Below are 15,509 nucleotides of genomic sequence, written 5' to 3' on the forward strand. Positions count from 1 at the left end.
ATTAGAACTGACAAATATGATCCTGAGAGAGCCCTGCAGTCTGCCTTCATTCTGCCACCAATATCCATTATATAAATTCAGCTGCAAATGTAGCTTTATTTCATACAGTAGGAAAAAGATGAAGATGGCAAGCAGCGGGGAAACATTAGAATAATGAAGATGTGACAGATCATAGAGAAAGTTAGATTGCAACCAGGCATATGCTATTTATGATTATTCAACATATTGTGCCTAATAGCTTAGCATATCGTCACCCCCAGTATTGGCAACAGACTTATTCTGCCTAATATACTACATAAAGGACAATACTTATGGATCATACTATGAAATGAGATGAACTTACAACAAAAAAATTATAGTTTCCATCTTTGTAGATCAAGTACGTTGTTTGATAAATTGTATCTAAAAAACAGATGAGGAATTTTGAGTATAATATTATATACACAAGAGGTGTGGGCTGTTTATTTATTGCAACCTTATTAAATAGTAATAATAAAATATCTATTTTAATCAGTTCAAAATGAAAAATAGTTTCAAAGAAATATGAAACTCAACATAAGCTTAAATCACAGACCAAATTCTACCTTCAATTATAAGCAAAAGCATTGGCACTTCAGAGGAGGAACTGAGAATTTACTTTGTGTTTGCATTTGAAAAATAGAAATGGTATTAAGATAAGATTGTTTCATTTTGTATGTCTTTCTATTCCAAATTCCAAAGAAATGATGTGTTTCTTCATAAATACAATGTATTTCCAGAGGAACCCAGTACCTTACACAATCCCATCTTTTTGGAGGAATTTGCCAAGTGTCCTTAAAACTGTATTCTTCTTATGATGGGATTTCTACATATGTACTTCAGAAAAAATAACCGCTTTTTATAGCAAGAATATTTAGAAGGCCAATTTGATACATACATTTTAAAGCAAGTAAATATATTTTACTTAAGCTTATAAACCAAATTCGACTGCAGGCCATCAGAGCAGTATTTGATAATATCAGCACACAAAATGAGATGAACATTATTAACCTGAAGATAGCTAGGATTTTAAACAATTCAAGATGGGCCATAACCTGCAATTTTTATGAAATCAAAATTCCTATGGCCTTCAATGGGAATTGTGAACGAGCAGATACTGAGTAAGAAGTAAATTAATCAGTAGTTCCCCCCAAAAAGGCCAAATCAAGATCTGGGTTTTATTAAGCCAGGCACTGTACAAAAACAGTTGAATACATGCACCATGCTATAAGAGGTTTACAGTGTAAGGTTTCTAGGAACGTGGAAAGTGTGAGAAAAAGGGCTATGGTCACAACATATGCAGTTATTAATGTGAAATGAAGAAATGCATGCTGCAACATAACTTTAATTAGTGTTATGCATCCAAGAATGGAATACAGAACTGAATCTTAAATGATTTGCCAATATAGCAGTTGATATTCCTGCTGTTGATTTAGGTCAAATTAGGCCTTTGGTTTCCCATCTAAAATGAACAATCTTTCCAGAACTTGTGGGAATCCTTATCCCTACTGCTTTGGCTGGTAAGGAGAGGGACATACACAGTCACCCACTGCCTCCTCAAATTCCCTGGGGGACTCTAACAGAATAGTCCCTTCACCTCTCTGAGCACAGAACCTACTGACCTAGCTTTCCAGAAAGGTGTGCAAAGGAAATGAAATGGACCCGCATCTTCCTTTCTTCTGGTTACCCCTTTTCCTACACTGTCTGACTTGTAATTCAGACAGATTATCTGATTATTAAATCTAGCCTTGTAGACTCTGACCCTCCAGGTCACACTCAGGAGAGGCACCCAGTGAAGTCACTAGGGCTTTGCCCAAATAACAGCTGCATTATAGCTATTGTACTGGATGAAACCTTTTCACGGTAGCAGTAATATCAGTTTCTCATCAGCTAAAAGTATTTTTTTAATCACCTCTGTAAATAGCCATATACTAAGCAGAAGGGAAATGCCAACTCAGAGGAAATTTCAGAATTTAATTCAGAATTCTAATGTAGAATTCTGGGGCCATATCGTTCCCTCCCTTGGTACATCCAACGGGAAGATAAACTGTTCTGGATGAGCTGAACCAAGTTAGTCTACCTTCACGAAAGTTCTCTTTGCTGGGAAGAGGGGCTGAAGGGAGCAGCAGTTCTTCACTACTGAATGAGTCATGTCCATTCACCAGTTGCAGAAATCCTGGGGAATCCCGGTGGAACCAGGACCAGCCCAAGGGAAAACCCTTACATGTCTTCATCCTTATAACCCCTTCTTCAGTGTCTGGCATGATTACTCTGATGACACTGTACTGTGGGGACCATGAAGAGACTCCATGAGCAAAATAATGCAGGACCAGTTAGAATGATCATTCTCACTGAATTCTACAGATCGATACAGGGGGAACTCTGACTTCAACATTACCCAATGTGTGGCACACCACTCCCTGCCTTCACTATACTCAGTACTCTCTCCTGGCAGATCCAAGCTCCATGGAAAACCTTCTTCAGTCTTGCAAACTGTGTGTGTGTGCACATGTGTGCAGAATATGGAAGGAGCAGTAATGTGGATGAAACAAATCTGCCTTATTCACATTCACAGGCTTGAGAATATTCACACATATCTTGGGAACATGTTCTAGTCCTATATTTTGCTTTGGTTAAGGGGTTTTTTTAACAATGGAATTTAATAAACTCATCAGATCTGTGTTGTTTCTGTGACCACAAGGTGCCAGTGAAGAAATAAAAAAAAAAAAAGCCTATGTTTACTGATTGAATTTTCTTGCTGATGTGCCCTTATCATAACTGCCAGGAAAGCATCTCAGTCTACTTCCCTCTTACATAGGAACTAGACTCAAAGTAAGGCAAGAGGAGCCCAGAAACTCAACGGTATTGACACAGTTAGTACACAGCCCACAGGTCTTGGGATACATGCTAATTAATGACAAGTGGAAAATAACTAAGTGCTAGCAATGATCTCTCATTTGCCATATACTTACGCTTATCTTTGTTCCATCATTGTCCAAGTCTCTCTCTGGTAAGAGCTCCACCTATTGGGAAAGAATAACATTTGTGACAAGCTGCATGCAGTGCCAGGCTGCTGTGCCTGCTGCAAGCTAATCATTAAGGCAGAGCCTGTCTGACAAGCAGCCTGTCTGAGAACACTTGCATGCTAAGTGTGCCACCTACGGGCCAAAACACATTCCTGTATGCTGCAGAGGGCTTGCAGACTTGGAAAGAAAGAAAGAAAAAGTAACTGAGGTGAACAATTCCAAATCAGTTTTCTACTACAGCTCTCCCAGCAGCGACCGTGAAAGATCTGGGGCTCACTGACACCACACAGTCTCCTGGAAACTAGAATAGAGGGATATTGCCCTGGTTTAGGATACAGCTCTGGACTGCACTCCTGTGCTGTTTGGCTTCAGCGTGGATCCTGAGCTTACAGACCCTTGTGAATCAGAACAGAAGGGGGAAGAGCTTGTTGAGACAGGGCACAGATCCCTCACTCCTATCTCAGGGGAAACGCTGACAGCGAAGGCAGGCTTGATCCCACCTTGGAAAAACTAAACCACGTAGGTTCCTGTGGGGTTGTCCTGAAATCCTGCATGGAATACATTTTTCATGCTATTTAAGATGATCATGACTGGTGACTAGCAATCCAGCGGAAGGGGCCCGGGGCGGTTCCTTAAAAGGAAGCGATCTGGTCGGTGCCCTGGGTGCTCGCCTTTGAAGACTACAGTCCTGCACCTTCCCTTGCAAGGCGTGTGCCCTCTCCACCCCTCTTCCTGCAGCTGCACTCGGGCGGGAGTAGTCAGACCTGCACAATGCATTGCACTAATGAGGCGCTGATCGCCGAGCTTTGCCACTGGGGAACTAAATCCCCGCGTGCAGCAGCCTCTTAGCATGCGCTCTTAGAAATAGAGACCCAGGTTTGGGGCAATCCGTGTGGCCTCCCTCTGATCTGAAGGAGGCCCCGTGCCCTGGCCTGGGTGACCCAGCACCTCCCTGCCCCGCTCCGTGGTTCCCCCTCCCTCGACAGCGCATCAGTACCTGAGTGCCCGTCACCTCGGCTCCAGCCTCCTGGTCCTCGGCGGCCCGCAGGAACCACCACTGGATCTCGAGGTACACCGAGGCTGAGCCGCTCTGGAAGGCGCAAGACATCTCCACGTTCTGCCCTTCGGTGGCCGTGACATTTCGGGGGAACTCGGTGAATTTTGCTGCAAAACAAATGCACAGCTTACTGGGATCTGCCTCCCTCTCTCTTCTCCTCTCCTCTCTGTTTTCTCCTGGGTTTTGCCCCCTCTCCCTTGCTTTCCCCCTTCCCTTTGCTTTCCTTCTCCCCGCATTTTTTTCCGGCTGCTCCTCTTCTTCTCCGCACCCACTCCTCGTGTCTCCGTTGTCCCTTTCGGATCCCCTTTCCCCATTTCTTTTCTCCTTAGCCTGCCCTCCCCCAGGAACCCACCCTTTCTCTCCAATACAGGTGCAGCTTTCCTTCACTATATTCCCCCATCTTGTTCTCGCGTCCCGCTGATGTGAGGGCTACATACACCAGGGAAGGTTCCCTGGGGTGAGCAAAGTTACAGATAATTATATCCAAATATTCTTGGATGAAAAGCAGGATTTCACCCAACTCGCTGAGGGATTCAATACAAACCAATTGGGACAACCAATCCAGTCAATTTACTGTGGTCAGTAGGTGAGCCTGTGAATTATTAGACCCTGAGTGGCTATCGGAAATACAGATTTTAAATACGCAGAGTTCTAAGGAGAGGGATTATGATCACTCATCAAAGTCCACGTTTCAAGCACGTCATGGGAGTTACTTATTCTTTAGCGTGTATTCTTAACCAGGAAAGCTGAGACATGGCTATTTCTGACCATTCTCTGTCCTAGCAGACACTTTCCAAAAACTAACCCGCATTTTGATATCCCCTGCAGTATGACTGTGTCCTCTCAGTAGAAGTACCCTTAAGAGAAAATCATACAGATGGGTGTATTTTAAGACCCCATCATAATCATACCTCCCTGCACTCTCCTAGGCTTGTATGCACCTTCCTTCAAAACAGTGCAACCCTATGGAACCTACTCTGGCCAGGAAACTGGGAAACCAAGGAAATGGACGAGTAAATAAATTAATAAGTCCTGTGCTTCAAATCAAAGAAATGCTGGGCATTATCAGAATCATTGCTCAAAGAATTCACCAGGTAGTTTTCCACTGCCAGTTGTTACAGGTTGATTTGGGCATATTACCAAGCCTAGGAGGAAATATTTGGACTGCATGCCTTTCTATCCAATGCATCTAATCTGGTTATGTGAATCCTTGGATCTGAGGGATGATTTGGGAATATAATGGACCAGTTTCACTTTTAAATACATATTCCTTGAAACAGACTTTCTAAAGGCTGCGATCATTTTATATATTCTCAAGCCATTTGTAAAACCCTACATGATATTGGGCCAGGGCTTGCCATGAGCAGGCAAAGAGATCTTTCATTCTGCCTACTGAAGAATTAAAAGAAGTTTTCCTCCTTGGTCAGTGCTCGACAAAACCCAAGAGTTGTGTTTGCAGAGCTGGTGCAGTGTTCCCCGGGCAGCCGGGTACGACCTGTCCATGGTGCTGAAATGTTCACTGCAGCCCTTAAAGTCCCAAACAACTGGATTCTGCAGAGCCAGGGCTGCTTGGGATGCGAGACGCGCCTGTTCGCGGGGGCTTCAAAGAGGTCCATCTTTTTGAGGGATACACGTAGTCACCGAAGGGAAAGAGGGGTCTGAGCAGGAGGATCACAGCATGACAGAAAAGAAGGGAAAGGGGAACCAAATCCCCTATAGATTTCGATAGCCAAGAGAGGCATTTGACTAGGCATCCTATTCTCCTTGTGAATGCAATAATTATGCATGCATGGGTGGGAATGCATTGTGCACAGACATATATACACACAAGCCAAACACGAGTGTATGTCCATTCATTGAAGGCACAGCACACACAAACACACGCCCGCACACACACACACACACACACGCACGCACAGCGTTCCCCCCCCCCCTTTTTCCAAAGTCTTTCTTTTTCTCTCTTCTCTGAAATCCAGTAAGAGAAATCTGTTTTATGCTCACTTTGGGGAAACTTCTCCCTCCTCTCTTGCTGTTTCCATACCATTCCTAAGCCACATTCCCCCTCCCCGTCGGCTTCAAGCTCGGCTCAGAAGCTCATGAAACACGCACCCGCAGACATTGGATAACGAGCGTTCTTACCTTGGGTGGAAAGTCCTTGCTGAATATACATCACTGAAAAGAAAATGAATCCAACATAAGCCAGAAAGATCCCCATCATTCCAAAGCGAAGAAAAAGTCACATCAGGGTAACAAAAGCCAAAGGTGCCCTCAAAGAAAGGAATAATATAAGGGAGGAGGAGGGATGGGAGAGGGGGATAAATTACAAAGCGGCTGGATGCTGTAGCCCTGGCTGCGACACTGCTCGCATTCTGCTACTCAGTGCAATCTTGTCTCTGGGAAGAGCGGGGATTGTAATACACTGAGGTTCAGATCAGCTGGCGCGGGCGCTGTGATGCTTGAAGTCCAGATCCAGACTCAGAAACCGATGAAAAGTGGGGATCAGCTGCCTTCTGTGCCTTTTTTTTTTCTCCAGCTACCTGGCAGCTCCGTCCAACGTCAGCTCCTGCTGCTCAGGATTGCGTGATGACTGCCCTCCCTAAACAGTGATCCGGCTTGGGAAAGTGGGGCGTGGGGGAGACTGGCAGGGGGGAGGGTGGGAGAGGAGTCTACATGGCTTGCATCGCCTCAACTTTTCCCTCTAATGGCTGCGATGATGCCTTTAACCCTTCCTGCTCTTGGCGTTCTGTGTTTGTGTCGCTCTCTCCACCTGCTCAGACAGCTACAGGGTAACACGCTGTGGGGGAGTGGATTTGTGCATAATGGAGAGCTGACTGGATCGTACTGATGTAATCTTCAGTCTGGCATCCCAAATCGTTCCCTGACTAAGAGGGTAATGCACAGCGGTTTGCCTTTGCCTTTTTTTTTTTTTTTTCCTGGTCTCGCTTTTCCTCTTTCTCCCCCCTCTAATAGAGAAATAGTTAATATCATGAGTTGCACTGCTGAACTTGCTATTGACTGTTCTAAATAACAATGCTCACCTCAGACATTATAATTTGGTAGATAATCTTCCATCGAAAATAGATGAAGACGGCAAGACTTCAAATGCCATCAGTTTCTCCCCAGATACGGATATTCTCTATATATGTACCTATAACATCTATACGTTTTCTGAGGAAAAAAATAATATAATGGCAGTCTCTGATTCTGTGATATTCTAATGATTTGTCATAGTATATGTATAGTGCAGACAAGGTTTTTACCCATGTTGAAAAATGCATTTTTTCATCATTTTTTTTGTACGTACCTTTTATGGACTAGAATTCACAGGCATATGATAGCTCATTGCAGTCAAGAGGCTAACCTTGACTACTGTAGGTGTGGAAAAACATTGAAAACTGTCTTCACTAAAAAGAGCCTTCTGACCAAACTCCTGTTGCTGCCTTTAGTAAAGAACCATCTAGAAAGTACTTAATACATTAAGAAAAAAACAAAAACCTTTTACATGATTCAGCTGAGTCCCTTTACCCCCAACATCAACCACCACCAGCAAAGTAGAGGATCTGATAGGCAATCACAGAGCTATGTGACTTGCCTTTGCTCCTATCTGCAAGATGAAAAATAAACAGAGCTAATTAGAAAAGAAACTGTATCCATAAAACATGTGTTGTACCCATATGAACAATTGGTTTTTCCACTGGTTGAAATATTGGGCAGGTCTGTCATTGTAACAATGGGAATGCAAGTTCCACAATGATAGAAGGAGTAACATTGCCTACTTTATCTAGCACACCAACCTCCACCAGAGAAAATGATCATAACTACATGAGACACTTGACATAACAGAAGCAGCTTTGTAGAACTGTATCACAGGATTAATGTCTCTTCCTCTATAAAGTTTTCTTCTCATCATTTCTTTATTTTATAATTACTTGGCTCCTTCCAATATTTATATAGCTGATGGATATATTTCCCTGTGATAATGGTCTCTTCCACTGATGTCATTTTTAAGTACTGTAATAGTTTTCCGTAAAAACAAAAAATGCAGAATAAAGCATACAAACTCAACCCCCTCCCCCCACACACAAAAAACCTGCTGGTATATCAAAAGTACTTACAAGACATTATACTGAGATGGAGATTTAATTGTCCTAAAGAAGTCATGAGAAATGTATTTAAAGCCAAGATTTCTACCAAAATAAATAAATAAATACTACAATGAAGAGAAAGACAGGGCCCTAAAGATGGCGTAAATAATGTATGTTCAAAAGTGAGCAGTGATTTTGAATGCTTCCATTATTAGGTACCTAACCACAATCAACCACAACCATTTTAAAGGGGCTTGTTTTTCAGAGAGTAAAAGTTCAGCCTTCCCTGAAAAGTCAGATCCCTTTCAAGCATTTTGTTGAATTAAGGAACCCAAATTCTTACACATTTGAAATGCAAGCTAACTGATTATAGGGTTCACTATAAATACATATACGTCATCAGTAATCAGTTTAAATAACAAATTAGAGATACATCATCAGCAGTCAAGTTAAATGCAAATTAGACTGGAAAAAAAATCTAAGCAGCATCACCTGTTTTGGAAGGAAAGGGGAGAAACATAAATAGAGCAATCTTTTTCCAATCTAGCGTGCCTGGCTGACAAAATTTAATTTTAGTAATTTTCAATTCCAGTTGGAAGCAAAGATCTTATAATCAACTGAAATAACTTAAACCTATGTTAGTGTGATAGAAGGGGACTTCCTAGTGAATGTAGAAAATAATGTATATGCTAAATATAACATTAAAATATCAGGGTGAAGTTATATTTATGAGAAAATGAACTAGTGAAAAGAATCCTACTGGATTATGTTCAGTATATCACTTTTTGTTGCAATATATAAGTCTTATGACACATTTTAAATGTTTTTAAGTAGAAATTATTACCTGTATGTAATTGTGCACAGAAAGAACAGCTTATCAAGATAAAACTCACACTGACATAGAGAGACCTCGCCCAAAGTCAACTATACCAGGTGAGCCCTATGAAGATTCTCTGTAGGGAAGTAAGCTGAGTAGCTATGCTGAGAGTTTCTCTGTTCTTTCATTTTATATAAAGGGTCTTTGTCTCGACTTACACAATTTAATGTAGAAGAATAATGGGTCATGCTTTGTGGGGGAGTTTTTGGATCCATGATTGTTTTATTTCCCTATTTTGGTGTTTTTAATACATAGTATAGAGAGTCTGTGTACTACTTCCATAGCCTGAGTATCTGTACACAGAGAGAGAGATTTTCCAAAGTGCCAAAGTTGTTTCACAGGAGAAGTCCCATTGAATTATCTGTCCATCTGAATTTTGTAACTGCAGCTTATTTCTTATTCTTTTTAAAAAAATCATGTTTCTTATACTTATTCATGAATAACCTCTGCTCCATACAAATCTATCAATATGCACAAGTCAGTTCATGACAGTGATTTTTTCTAGATTAGGTAATGATCCCATTAATCTTATTTACTCTATATTTCTATCTAGACCTGGTATTGGAGAAAATAGTTCATGTCTGTAGAAGGGAAGGTCATCAATGTGTCTTATTGGGGTTCTTTACATGAAGAATAGCCCAGAACAGTTATGGTGGAATACATTTTTGACATTAGCTCCCACTCAAACTTATTCCACATTGATAGTGTACATATAATGTGAAATATGAAGGTTCATACATGAAGTAAGTGCAGAACAGCTGTTGCATCATATCTTGGTGCACCCACTTACACTGATTGATCTATCTCAGATTTCTCATAAGGAAGCTTCTCAATATGTATCTGTGGGACATTAAGGGGTTTGTTTGTTTGTTTGTTGATGTTTTGGATATTATTTGTGTTAGTTGTACATAACAGTTGTTACTAAATTTTTTAAGGACAGGTTAGATAAACACTTGTCCAGGATGGTTTACATAGGGATGATTCCACCTAGATGACCTCCTGAGGTCCCTTGATGACCTATTTTTCCATGATCCAATTACTTTAGGCCTTGATATTGCCTGGGAAATGCATTGATTGATGATCTTGTTTTAGAGACACAGAAATATAAAATGACTCTGTTAGGCCTGTCATATTTCTTTTCTACCTAGCCATGATGTATTTTTGGCATGTCAGCAGACCCTAGGAAGAACTGACATTTTAGAATGACTTTTTTTATTTCTATGAATCATGCTTTTCTGTTAAATGTGTTCTATAGGGGGACTGAACATTTGTCCAAAAGGATCTCTCAATATTCCGTTACGCCTTTTTTAACCTTTTACCACTTATGGTCTGCTACCACTGGAATTTGTGATATTATTTTGGCCCTGTTGCCTCTAGTAAGATTATGGCGTCCAACTATGTGTCTCTGGTTACTTGGACTCAGGGATGTAGTTGATCAATATATTCAGTGTCTGGTTGAGAAATGGATGAATTTTAGCTACAGGCTGCAACCTTTTCTGTAGATGCAAGCCCTCAGACCATTGCCAATTCCTCTCTTCTGTCATCTCTTTGTAAAGCAAGGTTTTCTATTTTTTAAAAATAAGATATAAATAGAAATTCTACATGGACCATAATAATATTTTCAGTTTAAATTTTATGTTTAACCACTAAGGTATTTCTGCACATAGTGCATTATGTGGTAGCCAAATGCTCTGCATGTACTCATGAACATAGTCATAGCTGCATGCAGTACCCCTCATAATTCTTTCTACTAATATCCTTTTGAATACAAAGTATCCTCTGGGATACACTCATATAATTCACATTTTCAATGATTTAAGTGACTTGGGGTTACAAAGGAATCTTTGAAGGTAGAATAGGCCCACAGGGCTCTGCTCATTACGATGTTATGTAGGCTTTCTCTACTGCACAAAAGGACCTTTCTCATGAATCATTTGTTTAGCCTATTCTGTGAAATGTCTCTCAGAATAAATGGAGCCATGTGTCAATGAAGAATTTGTAAATACCTTTCTTTGTCCCATTGTCATCTTTCTGCCTAAAATTCAAATCTTTATTCCTTTGAATGCAAAATGCACATCACATGGCTGAAACCATTTTATATTTGTGCACTTACGTTAACCTGACGTTACTATTCTTAAGTTACTATTCCACTGAATTGGAATAGTAATGATGCATCACTTGACATGCCTTTGATTGTATGCTCTTCTTCTCTTCATATGCTGCTGAAATAGCAGATGAACTAAGATAGAGGATGTCCTTAGTGTTGCTTATGGGGAAACAAAGATAGGGGAGTTATTCCTCTAGAAGCCATCATGAAGACAGTAATATCAGATTCTTTTGTACAGTAATGGCAGCAGGGTGAATAACAACTAGTTCAGTGTCAGTGGGATCATCTACACATGCTATCAATGTGACTGAATATACTCCAGTTCAATTTGAGCTAGAGTAAACTAATCCTGACATCACAATGTATACTTGGATTTAAAAGCAGTAATTTACTCTGCTGCTTGATACCACTTTTATCTGACAGGACTATCCAGCAGTACAGTAAATTAGTCTACTTTGCCCTAATTGCTGCTCATGTGTAGATAGTGATGCTTTGCTGCACAGCAAATTAGTCTGTTGTGCAGTAAAGCATCTTGTGTAGATGTGCCCAATATCAGAGAGAGCCAAAAATGTAACTGGAAGTGGCATTTACATTTTGGGATAGGCCTGAGAAAACAATTTGGAGAACTAATCCTAACTTATTACCAGACATTCTTGGTACATTACTAGGCATTGGGTCTACTTAACTATTATGAGAGCTCTTTCTCTGAGTATATTTAAGCTTATCTGACATATTTTATATAACGCTGTGTGTGTGTGTGTGTCTATGTGTGTTCAATTGTGTATTACAATCTTTAGTTTCTTAGTCTACTGATTCTTGCTGCAGAGTGGAACCCTGTTGATTGTTCTTTTCTACCCTAGAGATCACTTTACAATTTGAAAGCTAACTTTGTAACAAAAAAGGAATTGAAACTTCAGGAAAGAAAAAAATGAAGGGGGACTGCTGGCTTTCTCCGTTAGGCCTCATGCAAGCTCTAATATATTTTTAGCAATTAATTTAAAAAGGAAGCCTGATGAACAAACTTGATTTTTTTAAAAGTGCTACACAAGGTCTTCGGGCCTGCAAGTTCAGCAGAGCTATTATATGTCTAACAAAGCACTAATTATTTCCACGAGTCTTGGAAAGACCAATGCATGTATTTGTCTTTGAAACCAACAAGGTTTAATGGAATTAAACGCATGCTCAGAGATAAGCATAAGCCTTTATCTAATCAGGGGTTTAACTTGTAACTTCTTTGGGCAGGACCTGTCTTTTCATTATATATGTTTCCTTTATCTAGCGCAGTAGGGCTTTGATGGAAGCCACCTGAGCTACTTCAGTATGGATGTTAAATCATTATCAAAATCATTGTCAGAGAAAAAAAAATATTGGTTTGTAAGAGACATGATGGGGGCTCATACAAATTTGAATTTATTTAAAAAATGAAGACTTCTGTTGCTTATTATCAGCAGGATTGGTCATGCCACCTATTATTAAAGTTGCCTGAGGATTTCTATGCTTTCAACTGATTATAATGTTGCAAAACTATAACCATTTGCTCTTATATTTTCCATGCTGGGTGCCTCCCTTAGTCTGGTGATTTTTTTTCCCTCCTTTTTCTCAGTGTTTCAGTCATATCTGAGAATAAGGTTAAGCTTTTATTTGAAAGGCTTTCATAACACTATGAAATGAATGAGGGACTTGAAATTTGGCAAGGTGTGTGTGTTACAAATAGACCTTTTAGCATCCTGGTGGAAATCCATATATATTTTACAAGGCTGCATAGTTTTGAAAAACTGCAGGTCGCATAAGCTTAGTAGAAATTTCTTTGATTTTAACAGTTATAATCTGCAAAAAGTCCATCCTCAGTTATCACGATCAGGGTTCTCACAGCTCTGAGTACTGAATTGGTGGCACACATGCTATCCTTATAGAGGAAATGAGAATGTCATGGGACTCCATGGACATCTAGAACTAGGAACTAAGAACTAGGGCATCGAGAATAAGGAACCAGTAAAAGGAAGGGAACAAGGGTAGGGGAGAGAAGAAGATCTGACATGGGCATGTCAAGGAGAAATGGGATTGGCTCTGCAAAAAAACTGAGACAAGGAGAGAGGAAAAGGTAGACCCAGACTGGATGAGTAGCATAGGAAAGGAAGTAGAAAATGGAAGGCTAAGGGAGAGGGAGATCAGATGAAGGACCAGGAAGGGAACATTGTCATCGTTTGTGCAAGAAGGCTAATACTGTGTTGAGACTAGAAAAGATACTCAGTCAAGAGAAAATAACAAAGTCTCAGACCATGAACCCAGAAGGGGATAACTAGCTCTGCACAGCTCAGAAGTGTGGGACTGGGATAAGAGCCCATCCTGTAAATGGACATGAAAGACAAAAATAATTGGATGCAGATCAGGAACTTGGCATAGGGAGGAGCCAGGATTGGAAAAAGGATGGGTAGGAGGGAAAATTGCCAGAAGAGTCTGTGCCCATGAGTGCAAACTGCCCTTCAGCTTTGGAATAAGCTCATGATCCCCGAGTCTCACACCTCTTCTTCTGTTAGTCGATGTCTATGAAGCCACAGACAAAATGTCTCAGCCACACCTAGTGGTTGTCCATAAAGAGGATGACAATCTATTACCACTACTACTCTATTAATTCTGGTATCCTGGTTGTCTCCCTAAAGGCTCGAACTCTGTGGTTAACCCACGTGAGGGTCAATAAGATGTGATATTATGGAATGTCTTTTCTCCGTTCTTTTAGCTAGCTTTTTCTGTCCCTGGCCCCCATTGCCTTGTTCAATACATAGGTTGATATAGCTCTGGAATGAATCTGGTTTATGCGGTGAAGGAAATTGTTGTGTGAATGATCTTTATCTCATTTGCTGCAGAAGTTGGAAAGTAAATAATGAATGAGTAAAAAAGAAAAAGAGAGTGCCTTATAGCCAAAGTAGGTTAACTCTGCTCTGAGGATGTATAGTCTACACCTGACCCTTCCACAATTGCCCTATCATGCTGGGCAAGTCACTTAAATCAAACTTTCATTGGTGGTCATAATTCCTGGGTCCTGAGGAGACCCTAAGATTGGGCTGTTATCACTCCAATTGAAAGGAATGGGAGTTGTGCTTAAATATATTAAGCCAATTATTCTGTTAATAAAGAGATTCAAGGCAGCTCAGACTGTGCACCCAAAATATGCCCTTAGTCTTAATCTCTATGCCCTAACTACTCATTTGTAAAATGGGACCAACATCACCCCTTGACCGCAAAAGTGGTTGTGAGGAGATGAATTAATGTTTGTGAAGCATTCATAGACTACAGTGAAGAGCACCATAAAGAAGCCCACAAGGAAATTAATCATTCTGTCTTCCACATGGGGTTTGACTAGTGTTCAGTAAACAAGGCCTACAGCCACACACTGAACAAAAAAGATAAAACAAAATATTGAACAGCTGTTCATTAAGTGAGTACCATCCATCCTATGCACTGAGGCAGGAGTCCCTGGAAAAAATAGTATGTAATCATGTAATTAAAGACTGTATCATAATGCATACACAGAAGGGGGCCAAATTAAGGTTAATTCTTGTTTAGCTGACTCTTGAGTGCTTGGCTTTGCAACCTTAAAATATTCCATAAGCATAGCTTTCTGTGCATGAGGTCTCATCTGTGAATATCTACAGCTCAAGTCAAGCTTTTTTTGTATTGTCTCTCTGTTGCTATGAAGAAAAAATAACATCTCAGATTTCTTTTGGACTTGGTGCATTAATCCAAATGCTCCTTTTCTCCTGTTTTCCTCTTTGTTTTTATTAGAGGAAAAATATGTAAAAGTGTTGTTTTAAGCACAATAACTGTTTGAGGATTTGTACAAAACATGAAAAAAATAACTTGCTGGACACCTTAATGCAGAGGCAGTATTTTTTTCCTAAAAATCATTATTTTTTTAATTCACATTCCAAACAGTTTGATAGTCTCATAGCTTTAATGGTAGTATCTAGACTATTATATTAAGTTTTCATTTCAGGCAAGACACCCCTGAGGATGGGATTAAGAACCCAGAATCACTTAGTGATCATATTTTCAATGCCTTTTAAGAGCGTCAAGATGCAGAAACGATATAGACCAATAATGTAGCAAATTAAAATTTCAATACAATTTTTCTATTAAATATTGTGGACATAGAAAAACAACAACATCAAATCAACTTCAAATCCTACTACATTGAAACAGCTATGAGACTCCATCATTTTAAGAGTCATTATTGTCCATTTTTCAACCTGCTGTATCATTTCATTTTCCCCATGAGTTTATTCCATGTTTTAAGAATATTTTCCCAGGAAGAAAAGGCTCTTGGGGGAGCATGACAACA

At 40.2% G+C, this 15,509-nt stretch overlaps 1 protein-coding gene across 2 annotated transcripts in view; it reads right to left on the minus strand.

Annotated features, from left to right (window-relative positions):
- Positions 1-6,938, minus strand: part of VSTM2A (V-set and transmembrane domain containing 2A) — a 34,078-nt gene extending 27,140 nt beyond the window's left edge. The window contains exons 1-3 of one of the 2 annotated variants that reach the window (XM_019540867.1): positions 6,241-6,936; positions 4,042-4,208; positions 2,991-3,041 (exon numbers count right to left, since the gene is read on the minus strand). In XM_019540867.1, the coding sequence (XP_019396412.1) occupies positions 2,991-3,041; positions 4,042-4,208; positions 6,241-6,319 (297 nt within the window). In that variant the 5' untranslated portion in view covers positions 6,320-6,936. Of the gene's footprint in view, positions 1-2,990; positions 3,042-4,041; positions 4,209-6,240 lie in introns of both variants that reach the window. The other variant, XM_019540876.1, reaches the window with a different exon arrangement.
- Between the last annotated feature and the right edge of the window lie 8,571 nt (positions 6,939-15,509).

This window comes from Crocodylus porosus, unplaced genomic scaffold, assembly GCF_001723895.1.
Source record: "Crocodylus porosus isolate Cpor-Errol unplaced genomic scaffold, CroPor_comp1, whole genome shotgun sequence".
Lineage (NCBI taxonomy): Eukaryota > Metazoa > Chordata > Crocodylia > Crocodylidae > Crocodylus > Crocodylus porosus.